The following is a 27,141-nucleotide window of genomic DNA, read 5'->3' as shown; positions in this document are numbered from 1 at the left end:
AATTTCACTCAAATATTTACTGGTTCCTTTTCCCTGAGTTTTACAAATGCTTCAGGAATCTCAGCGCTCATCACTTGCATCAGTAGAACAAGAACCTTCAGGGCACTAATCTCTTTTTGAGATAGTTTCCTCACTTCCCTCTGATTAACTTCTAAGATTTATAATCTCACATCAGAAATAGATTGCAGTCAGACTCCTCAGATCATTGATAGGAATCTGAAGTACTGTCATAGTTTACAGCAGTAATTAACGGGGAAAAGGCTATCCCTTTAAGCTATACAAATCACAAGAGACGATTCCTCTCATTTATCCTGCCAGAAATTTATTAATTAAAAACTCCTGAACTTCACAAGACAGTCATTATTCTTTCTTTCTCCTTCACAGGGATGTAAAAGAGTGCACTGCTTAAAATCAAGTTTTTCAAAAAGGAGAAAAAGTGGCATGAAGAGAGATCAAGTAGACAAGTATAATTTTTAAAATCAAATCCAAATCCTTGATTTAAAATTCAAGTGTTTAAATCCACCCACGACTCAGTGAAGCCTTCAATGGAACACATAATAGCCACCATATACCAGCATAAAAAAAAAAAAAAATCACATTTTTTCTTTGTTATTTTAATGTATGCAACTCAGATACCTATACACTAATTACATTTGCACCAATTTATAATGTGCACCAAAAGCCTGACACAGTGGAAACATTTATATGGTATCTGACAGATAAAAGAGCAAATTCTATTCCTTTTCATTCAGGGTAGTTTTCCTAGCCCTACCCAGAAACCTAATTAAATAGATGTCTCTATATTGTGCCTTGAAGCTACTTTATACAAAGAGGGGTGGAAAGTGAAGGAAATTCCAGACCTGATGCATGTGCCACCTTTTCAAATTAAAATTCCCTGTCAGTTGACTAGCCCAACAAAATCACAGCCAGAAGTCATTTATGGAAAGTTCTTGTCATTGTAAAGCAATTTCTGTTGACCTTAACATTAGTAACATCATAAACTGAAATAACTTTGATATCAAAGATCACCACTGCAAAATAAGAATTTGCCAAACTAATTTCCTCAGGAATTCTATCTTCCTGCCAAATAGATAGCACTGAATATGCTCAGTGCCTTTGAACAACATTTACAATTCAGTGTTTGGTTACTGCTACAGCATTTGTAGGTAGGTTTTAGTCAGGGGACTACAAACAATATCACTAGCTCTGTCACATTCAGTGTTTGAGGCAAAGGAGCTAAAAAGAACATAATTTTAAGGACTGCTGTTTACTACCAACCAACTGGTGACCAAGCAAGAAACACCAACATGTGAAGACTTCTCCAACTGGCCTATGTAACCTATTCTTCCTGATAACCAGCAACCATGCTGCCATTGTTACAGTGGTCCCTTGGCCAACAGCATAAGAGGACTTCCACTGGAATCATTATTTCAAGTTGTTTCAGAGAGTAAGTTTCTTTCAGCACAAATTATAGGCTTATTATTAAAATGGATTTTTTTTTTTTAAGCCTAGTTAGGTACTTCGAATAGGAGAAAAGTGAGTGAAAGCAGGAAAAACTATGTAAAACTTCTCACTGCTAGATTAACTTGAAAGCATTTCTATGATTAAATGTCAATTTTGCATGTTTTTGTAGAAGGCCTATTGCTACTTCCACTAATGGTAAAATGAATTATTTTTTAGAATGGGCATGTATTCTTGGTAATTTTGTTTATCTTCAGAAAACGGGGTTCAGTTAAATTATATTTATTATCATTTCTACAGTCTTGCTTTAAGGCATAAAACTAAGCAAAACACATAATAGTAACCTCCAAGAAAACATGAAAAGCATCTTGCATGTATATTACATACATGCACAATAAATACAGCCGATTTTCTTAGTGCTAGAGAGTAAGACATGGATCCACTGGATTAAGAGATACACTTTTGGCCATCATTCCCCTTTGATGAAGCACATCAGCTACTTATTACAGATCGGTAAAATAAAACGTATTGTACTCCAAGCTACTTCCTGGCAGCTTGTATTGATTTAGATATTTAATAATTAATCATCTCCTGAACGAAACTCTTCCATGTATTTTCAGCAGTGTCTACGGATGCCTTACATATGCACTACATATTGATACCAAATGAAAACAGTGGACTGTAGCTCTCTAATTTTAAGAGAATATAAACAACACCAGGATTAAATTTGCTTAACTATTTAATTTTCCAGGAAGAAAACAGAGATAACTTGACAAAGAACTTTTAGAATGGAAAGACTTTTAAGATGCAACAATAAAAGCCTAAGTGAGGGGTTCAAACTTTGATGTCAACAGTGAAATCTAAACTAGGTTTAGTACTAGTAGTGGAAAAAAAAAAAAAAGATAAAAGATAACAATAAAAATACAGCAGCTGTACCTCACACAGAGAGAGCAAACACTTATCCCAAAAATTCAGCACCTTTATGCTAGGAAATACTGATTCCAATATCCAAAACCTGTGATTGATGCTGGTGCCATCAGCTGGAATGGAAATACCCTTTGATTTCTTGCATTTCCTACCATTAGCCTCCCATTATATACAGTTGAATCATCTCAGCCGATAGTTATTGGTCCACGGATACAGAAGAGTTTGTTCCTGGCTTAGATGCTGCAGTGTATACTTGTATAGAGCACTGTAGGGCATGTCCTCTGTACTCCAATGCCTGCTAGATCAAATGGGGTCAGTGATGAACCAAAGGTTCAATTCTGCTACAGCCAACTCTGAAGTACTGCTAGATTCTGGCTAGCTCCCTGGTGAGACACCAGGTTCACTATTAATCACCTCTTGTCAACACATCCCTGTCACCTGGGTATCTCAATTAGCCACAGTGTTACAATCTCCACCTCTCAATACCCTAGATAATCACAGGCTGCAGAACATACACAGTTCAATCAGTGTGTGAGGCCTGAGAAATGATGAGCACAGGATCTATCATCTTTTTAGCAGTGCCACTGACCCTAAGGCCTGAGAAGTGTCCTGAAGTGCACAGCTTACAGCACTTTTTGTTTTATGTCATGTTTAGTTCAGGACAGCAGTTTGACTGCCCAGACTCTTGTCAGACAATGACTGCCCCTCTGCTAAAACAGACACGTCTTCTGGGGCTACCACTTACATTTCCTTTCTTTGAAGGGCAATCTGGCATGAAAACATCATCAGCAAACAGACAAACCAACCAACCTTCTTTGTCCTTTCTGAATTTAAAAAGCATACACAGGTGGCAGATTCAACTTTCGAGGCTGTGATTTTTAGCACAGCTCTCTATTCACGAACATGTAATAGAAATATCTCTATTCAGCATAAAAGAATCCTGAACTTCTGTATTATTACTCAGTCAACAGAACACAAACTAATTACTGAAAGTTTGCGACACGTGTCATTTCCATTTCTTAAATCAGCCTACAAAAATACAAAAAAATTAAAAAAAAATGCTTTCCCCAATGAGCTATAAGATCAAGGTCATCTTAAGCACTGAAACAAGAGGACCAAATCTACCTCTCTGGATGTTGAATAACCAGTTAGCTGACCCTTCAGAAAAACATGTGGTTTAAATAAGAAAGCAGAGGAGGGAAAGGTGTGATCAGAAAAGAACAAGAAGAACACTGTGAGAGGAGAAGCAGGAGAAAGAGAAGGAAAAACAGAAAAAAAAAAATTTTGGAATAGAAAATGTATGTTTTCTAGAGGAATCTTTTTTTTCATTTTTTACTTTCTTCCATAAACTTAGGACTCCTGGACACTCTAATAAATTGATTTTGATCATAATTTACTGCCTTAAAAACTAAAAATTGGCTTCACCCATTAAGATTTCTCATATCAATTCATACTACAGACATACTAGTGCAGAAAAATGGATCAGAAAATAACCCATTCACATTAGGAAACCAATTATCTTATGACAATATACACAGAGTAAAGCTGTTACTATGTAAATATCTACTATATGATATAAGTACTTACAAAAAACACAACTCAAGAATCTAGCTTAAGCAAAACTTAGGTTATAAAACCATTCCTCAGAGGTACTGTTTTATTATCAAAATTCAGAAGATCTCATTCTATATCTCTAACAGCTATAAACTTGTCATTTCATATCTCAATAGTACCATAGACCCAAATGGAATTAACAGAATGCGTTTGCATATTATTTGAATAGGAATAAGGAGAATTATGGTTACTGATAGCTTATTTCCTGAAAGGTAACCACTCAATCAGTTATAATAGAATTTTCTTAATGCTGACATTCTAAAAGATTAACATTTGATGTAAGACACGATCATCAGAACAAATGGCCACGTTAAAAATAATTCAGGCTTTTTCTTTTAAATAAACTGCTTACTGCTTACCCATTAATCTTTTATTTTAAAATGCTGACCATAAGAGCTGATTATTTTGCAAACATAAGGCATCAGTTTTGATATACAAACATGATGCCTAATGGAACGCGATGTCTCCAAATTCTTGGTTTTATGAGAGCTTCAACCAAAGAATTCCTTCCTGTATTTTCCTAACAGCTACAGGTGTTAAGGACACCAAATGTTTCTAGTGGAAAAGGAGAGCGGGTTAAGGACAAGACCTTTCCTGCTACAGTAAACGTGTCAAAAGAAAGGCCTCTTACCAAATAAAATACTTCTAAGCCTATACTTCCCCGGAACTCCACAATGACTAATTCCCTCTGAACAGAAAGAAGGATAGAAGGACCATCAGCGTGCAGAAAAAAAGTTTCAGTATGACATCATTGCCTGTCCGCTAGCCAGGAAAGGAAGAGAAGGATTATCTGAATAGTGAACATCTGGATTGTGTATATAAAGGCAATGAAGGATTTTTATACATATTAGTTCACTGAGTTCCGCTGAATTTTATCTTACAAAGAAACAGTAGTGCTACGCTATGCTTTTATAATGAAAAAGCAACAGAAATTCCAGTGGTCTGGGTTAATGTATTAAAAGATACACACACACACACATTTATCATTCACCACTTCTTTACTACATTTAATTGAAGAAGTTCAGTAGATACCTGAAGCTAAAAAGCAAAATAGCTTGGCAAAACTGGTTTTACTCTTTCTGTTAGCATTTCAGATGCAAAGATGGTAAGTAACATAGTTCTGATCACACTGAAATCCAGAATGTACTCAATCCCTCATCCCAGTAACATAAAGACTGCTTATAAGAAATGTTGCATTTGAAATTCTCCCATTCCATAAGAGTACAATTTAAACTAAAACTATATTTTTGTAATACATTTTTTCAGCACAGCATAGAGATACTACATAAGTAGCAAAAGTGCTTACATTGTTACTTGGGTTGTGCCCAGACACTACTAGTTTGCCTATAGCAAGTCTAAGAAGTTGCAGTATACAAAACCCACTTCTCTTAACTGTAGGCTAAAGCAATACGTAACAAAACATTCTTACCTTGCACTGTTAGAGTTGCCGATGCTTCAGCTTTTCCTACCATGTTTTCTGCTACACAAGTATATGAGCCCATGTCTCCCGCCATAACTTTCCGGATTTTCAGGGTATGATCATCACGGATTTCATATCTTTAAATATACATAGTAATATATGACTGAGGTAAGTAATACAGAATTAAAAACTAACAGAAAATTAAGGCAGAACTCTGTACAATTTCTATACAGGCTAAGAACATGGTGTTTTACCACTGAATTTTTTTATTCATCCATTTCCCCTATAAGTACTTGTGAATTGTTAAGAATTAAGAATGTAAAAATAAACTTTTCAAAGCAAAACGTATCTATAAATATGCAAACCTGACTATGATTTAATTTCCAGCACAGGTCAGTTTCTATGACATCACTAGAATTTCACTGCTGTAATACAATTGTAAATCTCTACTGCAGAACTTTGTAAGTATTAGAATTCTTTTAACAGGTAAATTTAATAGCATTTATTATTTTCACCATAATTTTTCCACCTGAATTGAAGAATTATTATTACTTTTTAATATGGTTGAAAAGAAAACATTGTTCTTAGGAAGACAATAATTACTTAAAATTCAAGATAAATCACAATGCACTCAATATTTTTTTTAAAGAATGATGTGGCCTTTTACCATTTCCTCTCCTTTTGCTGCCTTTTCTTCCTCTGTACATAATGCTGTCAATGTGTTTCTCTTCATGAAAAGTAGACATTTCTCTTAAAAATGCAACAGCTTTTATTAAAGCTATAGACTAGATTAACAGGAATCTGAATCTGGATGACAACTAATTCTGCGTCTTCTTCAGTTCCCACCCACTATCCCCCCAGCAGGTTTTTAAGTGACATCTGGGAATTTCGAGAAAATAAATAAATAATCTATCCCAGAGTTATGTTTCCCTTTAATAAGGTATTTCACTTTTTGGCCTGAATTGCAGTAAAGACAGGAAGGAAAAAAAAAAAGAAGAAAAAAAAAGTAGACTCTTAATAACAAAACCAGGTATAATCAAAGCAGCTTGTTAAATTAACATATTGCATTCCACATCAATTGAATTCCAATCCTTCTTGTTGGTGTAACCTAATTTATCTGTTATACATTCCCCATCAGTTTTAATAATTACAGAAGACTTATCAGGTGGAGAATTAATCTGTTTCAGATATTACTGACTCAACTGAGTTCCTTTCTGTTGTATTTGTGTGTTGTCACAACAGAAGTTTTGGAAGAAGTAGTTGTTAAGTTTTAATATAAATTACAATTTCAGAGCTCCACGGTAATTAGAAATGTCTTATTCAGTCCTAATTCAAGAAAAATTATTGCTAGCTATCAATTGGCTATACCATGTACAAAACTAATTTTCAACAGAAAGATAATTCTATACATTACACACACCTCGCTTTTGGTAATTCTCCATCATCTTTCCTCCATCTTACTGTAGGGACTGGGTCACCTCTTGCCTCACATTTAAACTCAGCGCTATCATCCACAGTTACAGCCAAATTACTTGGTCTCTTCACAAAAGACGGTCTTTCTAAAAGGGAAAAAAATAAAAATAGGATTAGTCCAGCAGTTCTGTGCTTGAACTGTGAAACTGTGATTTTCCCTAAGTTCCATTTGTTAGAGCAGTGGGAACAGTGGGATGAATCCAATAGAGCTGATTCTACCACTGTTCCTCTGCCTTCTAGCCCCACGATAGGATCTCAGCCAGTAGACAAGACCTGTAGCCATGTAGACAGCTAGCATTATTCACCTCAGGATCCAAACACAGTCTTCTTTCTTATATATCATAACATCAAATGTAACTGAAGGAAAACGCAACTTAAACAGCTAAGTTTAAGTACAGATCCTCAGAAAGAAATGGACCTGCTCCAAGACCTCAGACAAATGACTACTCATCTGCTGCACAGCTTCAAACAGACAGAGGACACAAACTAAGTACTATCTCACTAGATTCCAAGTAATGCCCAGCACAGTATCTCTATGAGGACACTTGCACATGTCTGCAGCAGTTAGAGTTTGGTGCAAGCATTTCCACTGCTACTTTAGGAAGAGATATTCTTTCATGAGCACACATAAAGTAAGCAAAAAAACCCCCATTTTTTGTATAATTCTAGTTCTCAAATATTGCTGTTATTCCTGACATAAATGGTAGAACAAGGATGAACTCAGTTCTGGATCACTAGAGTCAGATATATATACATTTTGCACAATTTTCTCCCATATCTTGAAACAAAATGAAATTTCAGCACAGGCCATGCTGTTGTGGCAGCCCTTCTACAAGCTAGAAATTTCAGGAAAGAAATCCATATACTTTTCTATCAACAATAGGATCCAAAGCTTTCTGATTCTGTGCTATCCATAGAATTTTACACCGGGGGACAGTGAGGCTTGCACAAGCACAAGAAAGAAAAGCATTTTGACAACTACTGAGACACTCCAGGAATTATTCTGGAAAGGCAGTATCAGATGACAACAGGATCTCCATAAGAGAATGGGAGTGCTTTGCATGTTCCACTGATTAAGGCAGATGAACTTTTTATCTACAAAAGTGTGAAAATTTTAAGGGAGTTGAGAAGACAGCTACATGTTTAGACTTGTACATATTAACAACATACAGCCCACTAAAACTGGAAGAGTCTGAAGCCATTGGCATAATCAGGAACTGTAAATATTCAAAAAATACACTACATATTTCTAACAAAAGTACAAAAGAACTGGGAACGAGAAAAGATAGCTCCATATTCTTAGCAAGCGACATTTGTGTTAGGTTTGACTAGTATTATACTTCATGAATATCACTTTGATGATACAGACAAAAAATTTAGAAATTCATTATTATAAAGCCTAAATAAACGGTTTAAAAAAGACTGAATTGGAAAAGACAACATAAAACCCTATACAAGAACTTCCATTAGTCTGGAGGATGTCCAGACCAGCAGAACACCTATCTCACAGAAAACTTACCTTTGTTTTGCTTTATAATGCTAGACAAACAATATTAAAACAGCAACCTGATGTTCATGCTGTCAATTAAAGCCCTGCTTCATATTCAGGAAGTAAAAATTAAAACAAGAAAAAAACCTACATTTATAGACATATGTACACGCATCTATTTTCTTATAGGTACAATAAAAATGCAATCTGAATGTACCAGATTAAGCATCACAGTAAGCATACTTAAGGGAAAAATATTTAACTTAATTTTGTAAAATAAAACGGACTGATCTAGTAAGGATATGATTGCCGAGCAATGGGAAAAAAAACAACCAACCAACAAAAAACAACGAACTATCAAGAACAAACAAAGACTCCCCAAAACAATCTGGAGGCATACTGAACTCTGTATTGTTTCAATCTACAACTATCGATAATAAAGATTAGATTATGTGACAATCTACACAAGATTGCATTGTAGAAGGTCAACAAAAGAAACCCCAAAATACATATATTCATTTGGACACAATAAAGCAACAATATCAAAAGCACTACAATTAGCTTAGAATAATAAGGAGCACTTATCCTACTATCAGATTTTATCTTATTACAACTCCTTAAATTTGATGTAAAGATATGATAGCACAATGAGTTTTAAGGTTCCGTTTTACATAATTCTGATTATAATGTAAAACCAAGGAGGAAGGAACATACTTGGCCAAATGATTATTGTCGCAAACAAAGTTTTTTCAATATTTTCTGCAGTCCCTTCTGTGCCTGATCAATTTGTATTCTATGTACATAGGAAATATTTACGTGAAGACAGTTTCCTCCTCTTCAGAGTCCTATCCTATCAACCCCATCTCAAGATTGCAATCTCAAGTTGGGATTCAAGATCAACTGCAATATGCAATTTCAGCATATTTTGTATATCTTAGCTCTGAGAGAGGAACTGATAACAGAGTAATGTATTTGAAGTGAGGAAGCACAGAAGATTTCTACAATCCTTACACTTTCATGCATATTAATCTTTATTTTCTTTTAACATATTGAACATTCTGTGTTTATTTATTGAGGATTGCACTGAAGAGAACAGAACAGAATAGTCCAGTTGGAATGGACCTTCGAAGAACATTAAAGTGCAACTGCCTATTCTCTACAGGGCTTCCAGACTAACCAAAAGTTAATGCACACTAATGAGGGCGTTGTGCAAATGCCTCTTGAACACTGACTAGCACTGGGTATCAACTACCTCTCTAGGACAACTGTTCCAGTGTATAGCCACCTTCACATAAAAGAAATGTATCCCAGTGTCCAGTGTGAGCCTATCCTGGAGCAGCTTTGTGCCCTTCCCTCATGCTCTATGATTGGTTCCCAGGTGCAGAGCCCTGCACCTCCCTCTGCATCCCCTTCTTAGGCAGCTGCAGAAAACAATGAGGTCACCTCTCAATCTCTTCTTCTCCAGACTGGCCAGTCCAAGTGTTCTCAGCCTCTCCTCACAGAACATGCCTTCAGCCCTGCTATCAGCTTGGTTGTCCTCCTGTGGATGCTCTCAAGCATTCCTTTTATATGGTGGAGCCCAGAACTATACACAATATTGAAGGTGAGGCCACATTAATGCTCAACATAATAAGAGAATTGCCTCTTTTTTAATACAATCCCAAAACGTTTGTACTCTGGGCTGCCAGGGCACACTGATAGCTCACGCTGAGCCTGCTGTCACCAGCACCCCCAGATCCCTTTCTGCTGAGCTGCTCTCCATCCATTCATCGCCCAGATTGTGCCTGTGGCAGGCATTACTTTGTCCCAAGTTCAGAATTTCTTCTGAAGAACTTCATGCCATTGTTGATGGCTCCAATCTACTTAAAACTCTTTGCAAGGCCTCTCATCCCTCCAGGGAGTCAACAGCACCTCCCAGTTTAGAATCATGAATTTGTTGAGGATGCACTCTGCTTCTGTATGCAAATCATTGATAAAAATGGTGAACAGAATTGAACCCTGGGACATACTATTTCTTAGTCCACTTCTCTATAATAGAGTAATAGTCCAAGAGCTTTTGTCTGCTTATTCATAATGCTGTTATTCAAGTGGTTAAAGGAATTACAGTGATACTAGTTTGAGTGTCTATCTTTGTCAGATAATTATTTGGTAAATACAAGGAAAGCTTAGCAAGGAACGCTTTGAAACTTTCTAATATTACAGTTTCTGGTTTATAATCCTCCCTCTGATCTAAAGCAGGCCTAAAAGCAAAATTTCAAATCCAGATAACAAAAAACCATAAACAGAAGACTTATGCTGAAATATATTAATATATGAGGTCAGAATCCTTCTCACATGCTTTTTGACTCATATCTGAAGTCTGACTTGATAAGACAGTCAAAGCTTGTCCTGTTTTAAAAGAAATGCTCACTAGATTTTCCAAGATGAATATCAGAAATATATTTGAAGAGAAAACCACATGGAGTAAAATTGAAAGAAAGATCTCTCTGATGAGTCCCTCTCATAAGTTTTCAGAAAGAGTAATATTTTCCAGCATAATTTACACGTAACAGTTCATACACTGATTCTCTGGTTAGTAGTAGGCTGATTCACCAATATTGTTGAGTAGGATCCCAGATTACTCATATAGACACAATCTTCTTTCAATCTTAGATTTTGTTTGTAAATTTTTAAAGGCTATTTAATGATAAATTTCCTCCCAAACTGCTTCAAAGGTATATTAAAGGTATATTAAACAAAAACAAAAACAACAACCAACAAAAAACAAAGCAACAAGACGGTGGATCACATGAAGCCTTCTTCAGTTTCTAAAAAGTAATCACACTATCTTGCTGCAAATTCCATCTAAACAACTTAAAAGTGGCATTATATGCTCAATTTATTAAGGAAATTATTGCTTCATAAAAAACTCTGAACAAGACTTCAAGTTGTTTGCATCATATTTCTAAATATTATTGAAGACAGATGACAGTGTAAGACTGACAAGATAGACCTTAAACCTGAAGAAGAAGTTCTGCAGTCAGCAGAACTGCTACTTTGGATTTTTGTAGGAGCTGATTTTGGACCAGGTTGACAGGGTCCCTTAGGAAGCAGTTCTGAAGGACAAAGGAGTCCACAAAGGCCAAGCATTCTTCAAGAATGATATCTTAAAGGTACAGGAGCAGTCAACTGTCACACGCTGAAAGAAAAGCTTGTGGGAAAGAAGACCAACCTGTCTGAACAGAGAGTTTCTTCTGGATCTAAAGAAAAATAATAAAGTTTATGACCTTTGGAAGAAGAAGCAGGCAACTCAGGAAGACTTCAAAAACGTCATGATGTTATGCAGGGAGGAAATTAGAAGGCCCAAAACCCAGCTAGAATTAAACTTGCCACTACAGTAAAAGACAATAAAAATGTTTTTATAAGTACATAAACAATAAAAGAGGGACTAAGGAGAATCTCCATCCTTTATTGGATGTGAATGGAAACATACTGACAAGAGATTTAGTATCTCAGCCTCTCTTCATATCTTCTTTGCCTTAGTCTTTATTAATAAATGTTGTTTTTTCTCAGGGCATCCAGCCTACTCTGCTGCAAGACAGAGACAGAGAGCAGTATAAAACCTTAATAATCTAAGGGGAGATGGTTAGTAACCTACTACATCTACAAATCCACAGGGATGGGATCCACCCAAGGGTATTGAAGGAGTTGGTGGAAGTGCTTGCCAAACCTTCAATACTTTACCAGCCCCCCTATTTTAATTGGGGATGCCTCAGTTGATGAGTTGGTGAATGTGACCCTATTCTACAAGAAGGGCAGAAAAGTGGATCTGGGGAACTACAGGCCTGTCAGTCTGAGCTTGGTGACTGGGAAGGTCATGAAACAGATGACTCTTAGTGCAATCACCTGGCACGTACAGGACAGCCAGGTGATCAGGCCCAGCGAGCGTGGATTCCTGAAAGACAGGTCTTGACTGACTAGCCCAAACACATTTTGTGACAAGATGATCCGCTCAGTAGAAAAAGGAAATGCTGTGGATGTAGTTTAGTTGGAGTTAGCAAGGCTAAATATGATACAGTTTCCCACAGCTTTTGCCTGGAGAAACTGGCTACTCATGGCTCGGACAGATGTACTATTTGCTGAGTAAAAGTCTGCCTGGATGGATAGGCTCAAAGGGTTACTGCAATTGGAGTTAAATCCATTTGACAGCCAGTCATAAATGATGCTCCCCAGAGCTCAGTACTGGGGCCAGTTTTGTTTATTTACAACACTAGATATTAGAAAAAAAGTATTCTCCAAAAGGATTGTCAGGAACAACCAGGGATGTAGTTGAGTCGTCATCTCTGGAGATGTTAAAGAAATGTTTAGATGTGGTACTAAGGGACATAGTTTAGTGAGGAAATACTGATTGTAGATGGACAGTTGTAATAGATGATTTTGGATGTCTTTTCAAAACTCGGTGATTCTATGATTCTACAATAAATACTGAAAATTCTTAATTAAAGGCTTCCTAAGAAATACAAAGTTGGACATTTTCATACTTATGGATATTTTAATTAACACAGTCATAAAGGAGAGTTCTTACCTAAAACAGTGAGCTCTGCAACTTCACTTTCACGTTCTCCAACCATGTTTGTTCCAACACAAACATACTTGCCAGCATCATTCTTTCTTGTGTATGTGATCATAAGCTTTCCACCTCTGATCTAGGACAAATCAAGGATAACAGAAAATAACTTAAGAAGAATAAATGATTTAACAGTATTTATTAACTTGAAAAATACTGAAGTTCAAGGCACATATGGAAGAAAACAATAAATAAAAGCCAATAGGAAAACTACATAAAAGGATCTAACGTGGTCAGTGACAAGAAGAGAGTGTTCTATATATGCGTACTTTCTATGAGGTATTTTGTTCAAGTTGCCTGCAGCTAGAAATCTATCCTTGAAAATGTGACATCTTGAGCAGTGTTGGTCTATTATTATCATTGTAAGATGTACACACACAAAGATGACAGTCAGTTATTGAGATAAATGAACATGCACATGTAACAGAGATAGTATTGCATACAGATTTCATTCTTTTGCCTTTGGCATTCATTGTTTGAGAACATAAAAGATGCATCCTTTATAACCCACAATCTAGTAATGTTGCAATTTCAATGGGGATTTCAAGTATGAATAATAACAATAATAAAAAGTAACCTGCAAATGTACATATTTTAAAAACTTGAAGCTTTTAGATTGTTGACCTCCTGAAACAGTAATCATGAGGAGAGAGCATAACTTATAGCTAATAACCTATTTATATTTATTCTCATTTTACATATCACTAAATCACAGAATACTACTTACTTTCAATTAATATATACAAAGGGTTTTAAAAAACAATTCCAGAAATTTTTCTATATTCAGTTAGGAATACCTGTATGTTCAGATATATGTGTAGAAAGTAAAACATCAATACCGACCATGCTGGATTTAACAAAGAAACGTATTTGCACATCACAAGGATTTACTGAACCCACTGATGATTTCAAATCCATATAAACTGGAAGCCGTGATTTTCATACATATCTTAAGAGCTTAAGTCCTACTGACAATCAGCAGTACTTGTGCTCCTCTGTGAATTTGGCATTTAAGAAAATCCCCTCCGAAGCCTTTACAACTTGACATAACTGCATTTTGCACAAATTTTAAACACTAGCAAGAGCTATTCTATGAATTTCTTCTAGGAATCACCACAAGTTCTCTTCAAAGCACAGATGGAAAAAAAGCTTTAAAGCAGAAACATTTGAACAATTAAAAATTACTGAAAGCTGATTTTCATCCAAGTTATTTGAGATTTACATAAGGATTTAGAAGAAACATTCTCTCATGTCTTGCATAAACCTATGAACATTCTCTTTCTAGTCCCATGGTCTTTGAGGCAGATTTTCAAACATATGGCATGCCTACGGAAAGTAACTGTGGTTCCAATAAAGAAATTTTTAATGCATTTAGATTTTTCTGTTGTTTTATTTTTACCTTTAGTTTTTGGTTTTTTTTCTTTTAAAGCAGAAGAGAGGTTAAGAACTTTAGCAATAATGAAGGCAACCTATGAATAAAAATATGATAAATTATGCCATAATGATAAAATGATGATAAAACAGATCAGAAGTGCATGTAGAAATACACACATCTATAATTAAGCATTCACAGATGGCTAGAAGAAATTGTACTTCCTCTGCTGGTCCACTGCCCAGGTTTTCCATTGAGTTCTAACAATTAATTGCCCATCATCCGAGTAAGATTGATCAAGACCTTCTATTTATTAACAAGACATTACAAATGAAATCTGTAGCTATGACAAAATTATGTTCTATATGTGCAATGTTTGCCACTTTTTCTCTCAATAGAAAATCCTACAAATACTTATAGATTATGGACCAATAGCCTTATCTAACAAAGTACAAAATGGAATACACGTATGTGCATTTTTGTACCTATATCATATCTGGTATTAAGAGCAGTAAGCAGAGGAATCACATTTGGAGGTACTATCTGAAATCATAACACATCAGAGCTTTGTCTGTGGACACTTCACAGTTAACCATGAATTTTAGTTTGAATGCTTCAAGTCTTCTTTTCATATCTGTGCCCCTGCCTCAGAACACATCAAGGAGACTTCAAAGTAGTAATGGTTTGAAAAAGTAACAGGCAGTGTAACATTACAGAGAAAACTTCCAGAAAAGCTTTTATATACTAACTACAAAGATAAGTCCTTTCTTCCCAGTGAACAAGACATTCCAAACAACTTTATTACACTTATTTGCGTAGATGCTGCATATCTTGGGAAAAGAATTGCTTTGCTAACTGCCAAAGCCTTAAGCTCGATTTTGAAAACATGGAAGCAAGTATGATATTTTATTTATACAGAAATGATGTCACGTCACTTTTTGACTTTTAATGTCCCCTTAAGATTTCTTTCTGTTCTCTGTCTAACAATTTAGTAGAGTCCAGCAAGTAGAGGATATGAAAATAGTACTGAATACTGTTGGGAAAAAAAGACTGCAATCAGCAATTCACAGATGATCTTTGGTTGTATGTAGTACATATGGAGTTACATACATGCTAACAGAATATATGATAACACTGTGATTTACAAAGACTTATTGAAAGTTATTTTCTATGACCTGCCTGCCTGATTATATTTTACTCCCCATGAGTAAATCGTTCATTCAAGCAAGTCTACTTCATTTATTTCTTTAAACAATAATTAGAGATGTTAATACAGAAAACTACAGGTACCCACATAGCTAACTAGGTCCAGAATTGTAAGTTATGACCACCCAGCTGCATAAAATCAAACAAATAATGAATGAACTTGGTCAGCCAATAAATCAAATCCATAAAAACTTACCCAAGGGTTCTACAACATACCACCAGGTATTCAGAATTTCTGTACAAATATATACTTATCCTACAACCATATTTTATACACCTATGTTTGTGTGTGTTTGTAAATTTCTGCACATAAAAATCCACACCTATCTGTCTGCATTAAAAAATGTTTTATATATGTGGGTGATACATTTTCTGTTCAGAGAAATTTGCTATGTAATATGAGAAAAAAAGAAGAGAAATGATTAGCAATATATCCAAATATAATGATGACTAGCATCTTTTAAAAATTTTGCTTTTACATACTAGTTGCATTCCATTTAATAAATGAAATCTGTCCTGTTCAATAACAATTCTAAAGCAAACCTACGATATAGAATGAAACACTGACCTCTGTATGTATAATCATGGTTTCTGCAATTGGCATCATAAAACTCACATATTTCAGTCTTCTATAGTAGAACTAAACATCACATTTTATTTAGAATCAAATGTGATGGGAATGAGATATTAGCCTGTCTGATAAGTTCTATACTTTCAAAAGTGTACTCTCCACTTTTTAATGACAACACAACGACTGCGGAACTTGGTGAGTACAAGCAATTGTAAGATTTATGTAAAGATATATACAAGTAAAATTGTACAATTATTTCCTATTTAGGGAACATGGAGTTTGCACATTTCTGTCCATATGGTCTAGCATTCCCAAACAGATTAGTATACCCATTTTATTACTTAACATTGCATCATAGGCTGTAAGACACAGAATAGAAGCAATAGACTAGAATTTTGAAGTTTTAAGAGTGGCTGAATAAAAAAGGAAAAAAAAAAATCTACTTATTTTTTTTATTTAAAAATGTGCATCTTCTTACAAGCCTTAAGAATCCCATGTATTCTTCCCTACCTATAACAACATGCTTAAGTATCATTGCAAGACACTAGCCTTCAAAACATGTTTGGCATAGGTCTTCAACAATGTTCATATTCAACTTCAAAGTTCAAGGGAGTCTTTCTCACCTCTGGTTCTGTTTTCTCGGACCTTAAAAAGATGTGTTGCCTTCTCCAGATCAAACACAAAATACCACATGAAAGAAGTTAAAAAAAAAAAAAACTTTCATCTAGTCTTTCTCCAATAAATCTGTGATGCAATTCAATTGTTTCCCAACAAAACAGTCTTGCAATGATGACAGACTAGAAATTAGAGTTTATAATGAATGAGGCAAAATGCATACAAAGATAGCTTTCCTTAAGGAGTATTTAAGGTATAAAAATGACAACAGATAAAAGCTGCTCCTTCTGGCACATCTGACAATTTGGCTAGAATACATGGAAAGTCAGAATCAGACACAGTTCTGCTCATGAGACATTTCCCTTTTTTTATGGCCTAATGACTACATCTATAAGAAGACAGAAATCTACGAAGAGTTAAGGCTTATCTGCATCCTGAATTGTTTGGTGACTTCAGAGGAAACTGAAGGTTGTGTAGCAATTGGTATTATCACAAGACACTAAATATCAGAATCACCGTAAGTGTTTAATACTTTCCACAAGATAGTGGAAACAGGCAATATATATGCAGAATGTCATAAATCAACTTCAGGAAAGAAAAAAAAATATCTGTATCTCAGCATATACAATTCTCAGGCATTTAAAACTTTAACAGTCTCCATCTTGCTTTCTACAAACATTTGGCTTTGGTTAACAACAAAGAAAATTCAAAATAGGCAATACTGGCTCACACTAATAAGAACTGATTTCTGAACAGACATCTATGTTTACATGAAAATATTTGAATCACTAAAATACTTTCTTGAAACATTTTCACAGCTACAGTACAAAACATTGATTATGCAATACTTCCTTTGTTGTTACAGATCAAGATTAAAATCCTCCTACCAGAAATGTTTCATGGCCTGAAATCTCCTCAACTAGATCTCAAAAGGAAAAAGGCAAATCTTTGCTTCAGAAACTGGTTTTCACAATACTATTTACTCAATAGCCAATATACTAAAGTTAACTAACTACCTAATGAGCAACACAACATACAAGCACATCTTATGGGTCACTAAAAAACGTATGGAATGAACCATCCTTCCTGAAGTACAGAAAGCTCAGCTGAACCCAAGTGTTACTGACACAGATGGGAACAATATGTTGTACTGACAACTATGATATTTCTGTTGAACTGTGCATTTAGCCTGCTGCATGGATCTCCCTTGGATGCACTGGTGTAGGTAGCTTTCACTGCAAATGACTGAAATCAGAAATAAAACTGAACTTGAACTGATCTCATTGCCTGGTATGTCTACATTTCTTTCCCCTTCAGTCACAAGGATCTGTTACACAGGAATTTTTAAAAGCACTACCACCAGTGTATTGTTTGCACACCTCCAAGGATAAAATCCCAGACTAACTGGGGCCAACTCACCACAGAAGTATTTCAGTTTTTATTATTTTACTTAAGTATTACAAATGTAATATGGGAAAACAGTTTGAACAAACCATACATTTTAAGACCGGTAACCACAAACAAACAGTATAGCCCACATCTACAGAGGTATTCAGCAGCCTATTTCCCACTGAGCACGCCTACATTGCAAAAGACCAAGATGCAAGGCCATTCTTTATGGTTCTATCAAAAAGTTCACAAGAATGAAGGCAAGCGGAGACTTTAGGCCATCATTCCAGACAGCACAAGGACAGTCTATATGACTGGATCCAGCAACTTACCCTGCTGCAGATTATGTCTCAGCTGTGCAAGACCTAACGGGGAGGAGGAGCACCATACCATTTCAGAGGAGTACAAACGCTGCTAACTTCAAGGGGGTTTAATTTCCTAATTGTCATTGCAGGTATTGACCAGTGTCTTTTTACTTTTCTAAATCTGGAGTTTTGCCAGCAGGACAACAATATTGATTTAAGACAACTCAGTATCGTGTGTATTTACTCAATAGGAAACTTCCTACAGTCCTTTCAGAAAAGCAGTGGTGCAGGTTGAGAGTATCCAACACCGGAATTCTCATTTTCAGTTTCATGGCTGAGATGCATGGCTAGGCAAAACTTCACTGAGACTTGTAATCTGAGAAAAGACACTGCTCAGAGTGCAGAACTCTCACTGCCACAGTGTCAAAATAAATAATTTACCAGGGTCCTGATGTAGGGTCTTTTAAAGAGAATTGTTGTGACAGGATTCCAGTTATCAAGAGCTTAGAAGTTGAAGTTTGTAAGCTTCCAACAATGAGCTCTCATGAGAAATTGAAAGGCTTTAAAAATGCAAAGTGAAGATTTTAGTAGACTTAAAAGTACAATTCTGAAACAATAATAAAATGATCACAGTCTGAGGAGAGAGGATAGAGAGAAAAAAAGAATTATTCTTTTTTTTTTTCTTTTCTTTTGGAATGGGCCTGTGCAGCAGGTCATTATTTCCAGCCTTGGCTTTAGTGAGCATCTGAGTCGCAACATGTTTGGCATAGATTCCCACTTGTCCCAAGGAGGAGGTAAGGCCCTCCAAGACTGGTTGCTCACTGCTGCCTCCTGACTGAAGTAGATATAAATTACAGATTGACACATCCTTCCTGTGACTGTTTCACTTCCTACACTTGATTGAAGGAAGCTTTCTGCCCAGTAGCTTCCCAAGGGAAGAAGGAATTTCTTCCTTCTTAACAGAGGGAAAACCTGAGCCCTATTTTGTACAGAATACAAACTGAGGACAACACTCATCAAATTAAAAAGTTATCAATACTAGCAAAAAAAGAATCGAGTCTTTTCATATATTTTCACAGAACCACAGAATCACCAAAGTTGGAAAAGACCTACAAGATCATCCAGTCCAACCACCCACCAATCATCAATAGTTCTCACTAAATCATATCCCTCAACACAACGTCCAAACGTTCCTCGAACACCTCCAGGTTTGGTGACTCCACCACCTCCCTGGGCAGCCCATTCCAGCACCTGACCAGAGAAGTAGTATTTCCTAACGTCCAGCCTGAATCTCCCCTTGCACAGCTTGAAGACATTCCCTCTAGTCGTATCATCATTTACACAAGAGAAGAGGCCGAACCCCAGCTCACAACAGCCTCCCTTCAGGTAGATATAGAGAGCAATAACGTCTCCCCTGAGCCTCCTTTTCTCCAAACTGAACAATCCCAGCTCCCTCAGCTGCTCCTCATAAGGCCTGTGCTCCAGACCCCTCGCCAGCTTTGTTGCTCTTCTTTGAACCCGCCTCAGGGCCTCAATGTCTTTCTTGCAGTCAGGGACACAGTACTTGAGGTGCAGCCTCACCAATGCTGAGTACAATGGGACAATCACTTCCCTGTTCCTGCTGGCAACACTGTTTCTGATGCACGCCAGGATTGCACTGGCCTTCTTGGCCACCTGGGCACACTGCTGGCTTGTGTTCAGCCAAGCATCAATCAATACGCCCAGGTCCATTTCCTCTATACAGTCTTCCAGCCACTCTGCCCCAACCCTGTAGCATTGCCTGAGGTTGTTGTGGCCAAAGTGCAGGACCTGGCATTTGGTCTTGTTTAACCTCATCCCATTGGCTTCAGCCCAGCTATCCAGGTCCCTCTTTAGGGTCTCACTACCCCCAGACAGGTCAACACTTTCAGCCAACTGGTGTCACCTGCAAACTTACTGAGAGTGCAGTATCAAATTAATATTTTGAAAGTTTTGAATTTTAAGACAGATCTGACCTCTGATTTAACACTTCTTTTTCAATACTTTGAAATATACAATGAATTTTACTTCCAAAGGAGTACTGGCACTACTATACTTCATAAAATCTAACCTTCCAAAATAGACAACGTTTCGTAATATGAATACTAAAAACTTACCAATTCTCTTACTTTTGACCAAGATGACATGTCATGGCAATTACATCATGCTTCAGAAAAGTTATATTTCTACTGCATTTACCTTTGGCTGAGCCCAAGCTCAGCTCTAACTTTCATAGTAAGACAATGAAGAACATACAGAGTTGTGAACACATTAAACCTCTCACATCATTCATGAAACACACTTTCAAGGAAAAAAAAAATGGAACACACACGCTCTGTTGCTCATTTTTCACAAAGATTTAAGTCATATATTAATCTGCCACATTTCACTCTTCAATCAGAGATCACTGCAGTTCTTGTCAGCTGCAGCACATACAAGCCATAAATCATAGTTTTCAATGTGTTTTCTGTGGTCTATACACAAGATTTGTGCTACAGGATCGTACCAAAAAGCTGCTGCTACAGGAAACCTACGCAAATTTGATGGTAACTTTCATTTTTATTGAAGGAACACTGAAAAATCACCAGGCTAGACATTAAAGACTCCCGCTTAGAAGATCCTAAAATCTAAACATACAAGAAAGAAAAAATATGCACAGAGAGATGAATATCCACTCATCCAATTTCCCCAGCCCGAACAGCAGTCTAGTATCATTATTTTTGTTTTCCCTTCATGCCCAACCTTCAGTCCTGAAGATAGACTCAATAGGCAGTGAGTGACCTGTAGATCTCAGGCAGTTCACAAAGTATTCAGTCCTCTGTTAACTCAAGGGAGTACAAAGATAAAGTTCATCTTCAGCAATGGATAGTGAAGCCACACTATCCACTGCAAAACTCCAGACAGTGGGGTTTCTATTACTCTTAAAATTAGCCAACACAGGCTGCAATCAAGCAAAATAAAGCATGTAGTGTTATAAATTTCTATGCGGGATCACTGTTCCCTAGCGCTCACACATCTTCCATCACTATCTCTAAGCTATGCTACCCCCAAACGTCCTCATTTGCAGCCTGTTACTAAGTTACCTTTGAGAAATGCAGCACCAGCTTCCACAAGACACACTGCCAGGCAGCTTAGCTCTTCTCACTCAGCCCTTAAACCTGAGCTGAAACCTGCTCAGTATGTAAAAGGAAGTGGTTACACAATGAACAGCCAAGGAATCCGAAGAGATAAAAGAGTGGGAAACAGGCCTTGCCTATAGTTACTCGCTCATCTGCCCATGGTAAATGGCTGCCCAACACACGGAGGGGGTCCTGTGGCCCTGCTGGAATAATTGCTTTCTCTGCAGCATTCCCTTACTATTCCTTTCAGATGTCAGCATGGGATGAAACTCCTGGCACAAGACTTGGTGTTATTAAGAGTATGTAAACAAACCTCAGAAGGTTACTGTACCCTACTGTTAGCACCAACGTACAACCTTATCAAAAACACTGTTAGCAAGACTTGTAGTTCACTCTTCTTTTGTTTTAGTGAACACCTTTGTTGTCACACAGATCCACAGTTTTTGCTTACTTATGTTCAGAAAAGGGAGAGAAATATTATTTGTATCCTTGAAAATCAATTTTTCTTTTCAAAATGGTTTGGGGTTTTCAAAGTCTATACAGAAAAAAAAAATCAGAAATGAAGAGAAAAAGATCTTAAAAACCCCTAAGCATTTTAAGCATAAAAACAAAATTGTTAAGTGAGTTATCAATTCTGCATTATACTTTGCTTTATACTATTTATATCATACTTCATGTACTTCATATAATCTTTTCCTAAGAAAGTGTTTTTTGAAGAAAGAACATAGCCAAACTCCACTGAAAATAAAGACAGAAGTGACACAAGAAGTTAGAGCTTTCAAGAAAGTTTGATACAGAGAAAAAAAAGTGGTTCTTATGATTCTATTTCCTTTTCAAAGAGTTGCATTTATTAGTATAAATTTGACAGAAATGTCATAAAATCTTAACAAAATTTACAGTGAAATGCTACATGTTTTTCCCAAGCCTGAAGTTTGGCAATGAATGTTTGGTGGAATATGTTGTGAATATTTTCATTAAATTTCAGAAAAACGTTTAAATAGTCCTTACATTTTGGAATACTAAATACTGAAATTCTGGAAAATACTGTTAAGATTCAGACATTTTTTTCATGACCTGTAAGAACTAAGGCATAAATTCTGTACTACAGATACAAATAATGGCAGTTTTAAACATCTTTGCAAAGACCAATGTGATATGTGTGCATTCTACACATAAAATGTTCAAATATAACTCTGTATAATGAGTTGCCTTTAATAACGTGTTTGAATCATAAAGGTTGGAAAAGACATTTAAGATCATCCAGTCTAACCATCAACTCATCACCACCATGCTCATTAAACCATGTTCTTCTTGCCTTATCTACTGTTTCTCAATGGTGACTCCACAAACTCTCTGAACAACCTGTTCCATTGCCTCACTACTCTTTTAGTGAAGAAAATTTTCCAAATATCCAACCTGAAACTCCCCTAGCACAACTTAAGGCCATTCCCTTTCATCCTATCACTATTAGCTGGATGAAGAGGCCAACACCCATCTCACTACCACCTCCTTTCAGTTAGGTGGTTGTAGAGAGATAAGGTCTCCCCTGAGCCTCCTCTTCTCCAGACTAAACAATCACAGTTCCCTCAGCCACTCAACATCAGAATTGCATTCCACACCCTTAACCAGCTTCACTGCTCTTCTTCAGACACACTCCAGGATCTCAATGTCTTTCTTGTACTGAGGGGCCCGAAACTGAACACAGTACTTAAGGTGTGGCCTCACAAAGGCCAATTACAGGGAGAAAACTCCTTCCCTAGTTCTGCTGATGATGCTTTTTGCTAGAATGGTTTTGGCCACCTGGCACACTGCTAGCCCAGCTTCAGCTGGTTATCAATTAAATCAGCCAGGTCTTGGTCTATGCTCAATCTGCTCCACACAGCAAGCTAATTTCATAGCATGATTCCCTGGAAATAGTAACTTTTCAACAAATGCTTAGAAGAAGTTCACCCTGAAATGAGGACTGGGCTTCTGTTGAGACTGACAGGTTTGTAGCTCAAAGCAGAAACTCTGCCCCTGAGACATATGAGGAGATAAAAATCAAAGCAGGAAAAGGAATTTAATGACATGCACAGTTCCTTGAAGAGTAGAAGAGCAAGTCCTTAGTAAGCAAGATTTTGGAAGAAGGGATGCATATAGAAGTCCATCAGAAATAAATTTTAGATGCTAAAATAGTCAGATAAGTGTGTAGATATCAGACTGAAGTGTTGTTTCCCTAACTGTGTGATCATGTGGTTAAATAAACAATGACTTTCCTTTTCAGAAAGCTCTTTTGAAGCACTGTCAAACTACTGCTTAAAAGCTTCCAAAGTGGAGAACTACGGTGTCACACTTAACTGGAGATAATGTAGCTGTTACACTGACAATTACAAGTTTCCAGATAAGTTTAAGAGAAAGAAAATGACAATTTCAACTGAAAGAAATAAGTGATTTAAGGCTTGCCAACTATAAGATTGTGTTCAGAAATGGCAGAAGAGGATACAACATTGCCCCATTAAAATCTCAACCTTTTCAAGTGAATGTTTAAAGGATATAAGTAACATTATGTACAGTCTGAATAATGCAGGTACTTGGGCATAGCTAAGGGATGAAGTATACAAAAGCATGATCCAGAAGACTATTCATATTCATTAGCAGAAACAAAGTGCATTGGCTTTTTCCACTGAATAAACAGATCACCTTTACCTTATAAAACTTTTCAACATTACCTGCTGTTAGTTCTCCAAAGAGAATACTCGGAAGTCATTTGAAACAAAATAGGAAGGAAGTTTTCTTAACTGATTTTGGTATCTCTTCCATTTACTATTTCATAAATACAAAACTGTTAACCACAACAAGTCTGTCTCCTCAATCTAATGGCATATTTGGTTTATCAGAGGACAGTCTTGACAAAACAAACAAACAAACAAAAAAACAAACCTGGACTTCATTAGGAGTGCATTTATAGAATAAAATATAAGAAAATAATGAATTTTAATATGAAGTTGTAAAAAAAAGTTTTTCTCTAATAAAACGGCTCTCCTAGCTAGAGACCAATCATGCAGACAAAAACAGTATTTGCAAACGTAATTTTCAGGGTTGGTAAATCAAAATCCATTTTAATTACAACAGGCTAATTATCCAAGCTGGTACACTGGTAGGACAGATCCAAACAAACTAAACGTAAGTGTCCTTTTTAACCTGTTAGTAGGTAGAGTAATGCATTTCATAAAGCCAAAGCTTGGTGATGTCCTTTGACCTGCTACCAACACTCTTCTGCAAAATGCAGCTGTTTCATATTGTAATCAGCAATTCAGGTATGAATCTCCCCATTTTCAAACTCAGAAAGAAGATGCCTCCTCATCTTTTTATTTGTTGTTTCCTGTTATATAGGTCATGTTTTAGTAAGACAGAAAAAAATTAGTGATAAATTTCACATCTATTTTTATACAAAAGTAGGAAAACATATACTTCATCAAAAATCATCTAACATTCCTATGAAACAACAGTGAATCACTGACGCTTCTATTTAAGTTGTCTGAAACAGGGTAGGTTGAGAAAGGCTCCAAATGAACAGGTATCTAAAACATCAGAAGCTGTAATGATGTGTTAACCTTGGTGACAGTCAAAACAAAAGGGTCAAAGGTTCAGCTGGCATCCCTAGGGGTGATCCTTCAAGGTGAATTTGAGACTCACTGACAGGACAGCATAGTAAAAATGACATTGAAATCTGAGATATGTATCTGCTACAAAGATGAGGAACTGCCTTCTGTAATGCAATGAAATGTACTTGTGAGTACAAGTGCATTTTCATAAAGCACACTAATCATTGTCTCCATGAATGAAAATTTCCCGAGAGTTATGATCGCACAAAGTACCTACTATAAAGACATCCCTAGTTCACTAAAAAACTTCTGGGAATCCAGAATAAAAAGGAAAATAATTTCAACATTGCTTTGATGTTTCAGCATACAACTTGAGTGGTACCCTGGCTTCAGCTGGAACAAAGTTGATTTTTCCTTCATAGTGTCAGGTATGATGCTATGTTATGGCTCTAGGAGAAAAATAATGTTGATAACACACCGATGTTTAAGTTGCTGCTGAGCAGTGCTGTATACAGTGGTGTATAAAGCCAAAGACATTGTAGTTTTTCAGCTTCCCATACTGTCCTGCCAATGAGGGGGCCTGAGGTGGGGCACGAGGAGCTGGGAGGAAACAGAACCAGGACAGTTGACCTGAACTGGCCAAAGGGATATTCCATACCATACAATATCATGTGAAAAAAGCTTGAAAACTGCAGGGGGGAGTAGGCAGCACAGGCAGCCACTGCTCAGGGATTGGCTGAATGGTGAGCAACTATGCATCACTGTAAATATATACACACACACACACATATATACACACATACATATATACATACACACACAAAATTTTTTATATATGATATATATATTATCATTATCCTTTTTCTTCTTCCTTTTCTGCCTTAGTAAATCTTTTTTTTTTTTTTCCCCCAACCCACAAATTCTGGTTTCAGAACTGGGTTTTTTTTGTTTGTTTGTTTTTTTAAATTCTGTCCCCATCCCACTGGAAAGCAGGAGGAGTTAAGAGGCAGTAAGCAAAGAGCTGTGTGGTGCTGAGCTGCTTCTAGGTTAGATCACAAGTGGTTTATAATTGTTTCCTTTAAAATAAAAAGAAAGATCAAAATATTTGCATACAGGATTGATCCTGCAAGTATCATGCAGTCACTATGCATGTACCATGGCCTGAGTATGAGAGTATGAATATTATTCTACTGTTTGGCCTACCAAAAAAAAAGTCCATTAGTGATTTAGGATGTGTTAATACTTTGCACGTTGGCCAAGTGGCACAACACAACTTTGTGGTTATACCGTCAGGCTGCTTTACATGTATGAATGAATTCAGTTTCACAACTCATGAAATGCTGAAGAAGAAGCACTGAATAATTTCACAGCTTGCCCAAAATCTCACAGGAAGATTCCAGCAGCACAGCAATCTGCTTTGCTTAGCTTGCAGTCTTTCTACCTCAAGGCAATCTTTCCCTTACAATTTTCTCAGGAGGAAAATATTCACAGTTCTCCTTAAAAAACAATGTTGTAATGAATGTATTGTCTCATGATACAGACAGCTTATCTTTAACTCTATTCAAAATACAGACCTGCCAGAGAGAAACATTCATTCCTCAAATTTGGAATACCTATCACAAACTGTAAAATAGCTTAAATTGGGTACTTCCAGCTTCTGAGGTAACAACATCATACTCCTATAACAGGTAAACTTTTTCCGTTTGGATTTGTGTCAGGTCTTGCTCCAAGAGAAATTTCCAAACTGAACACCAGACTTTAGAGTAGCCATGAGAGCCAAATGACTCTAAATGAATTGGCAGAGCAATATCTGTGGAGTCTGCAGTCAGTGTGATGAGTGAGGGAAGCCCAAGCTATCATGTCCATTGTATTTCTCTTTGAAAACTTCGGTACTCTGAATGGTATAACCATTTGGAAAATTGACAATAACTAGATTCAAGTACAGCTAACCACCCGCACATCCATATTAAAA

The 27,141-nt window shown here is 36.5% G+C and overlaps 1 protein-coding gene across 4 annotated transcripts in view; it reads right to left on the bottom strand.

Annotated features, from left to right (window-relative positions):
* Window positions 1-27,141, bottom strand: part of ROBO1 (roundabout guidance receptor 1) — a 132,211-nt gene that overhangs the window by 79,696 nt on the left and 25,374 nt on the right. For all 4 annotated transcript variants that reach the window (XM_010722155.3, XM_019620113.2, XM_010722164.3 and 1 more), the window contains exons 3-5: window positions 12,949-13,069; window positions 6,843-6,981; window positions 5,432-5,559 (exon numbers count right to left, since the gene is read on the bottom strand). In XM_010722155.3, coding sequence (XP_010720457.1) covers window positions 5,432-5,559; window positions 6,843-6,981; window positions 12,949-13,069 — 388 coding nt within the window. The remainder of the gene's footprint in view (window positions 1-5,431; window positions 5,560-6,842; window positions 6,982-12,948; window positions 13,070-27,141) is intronic.

This window comes from Meleagris gallopavo, chromosome 1 (assembly GCF_000146605.3).
Source record: "Meleagris gallopavo isolate NT-WF06-2002-E0010 breed Aviagen turkey brand Nicholas breeding stock chromosome 1, Turkey_5.1, whole genome shotgun sequence".
In the NCBI taxonomy this organism is placed as follows: domain Eukaryota; kingdom Metazoa; phylum Chordata; class Aves; order Galliformes; family Phasianidae; genus Meleagris; species Meleagris gallopavo.
The sequence above is the reverse complement of the archived record's forward strand: the minus strand, read 5'-3'. Positions and strand labels throughout refer to the sequence as shown.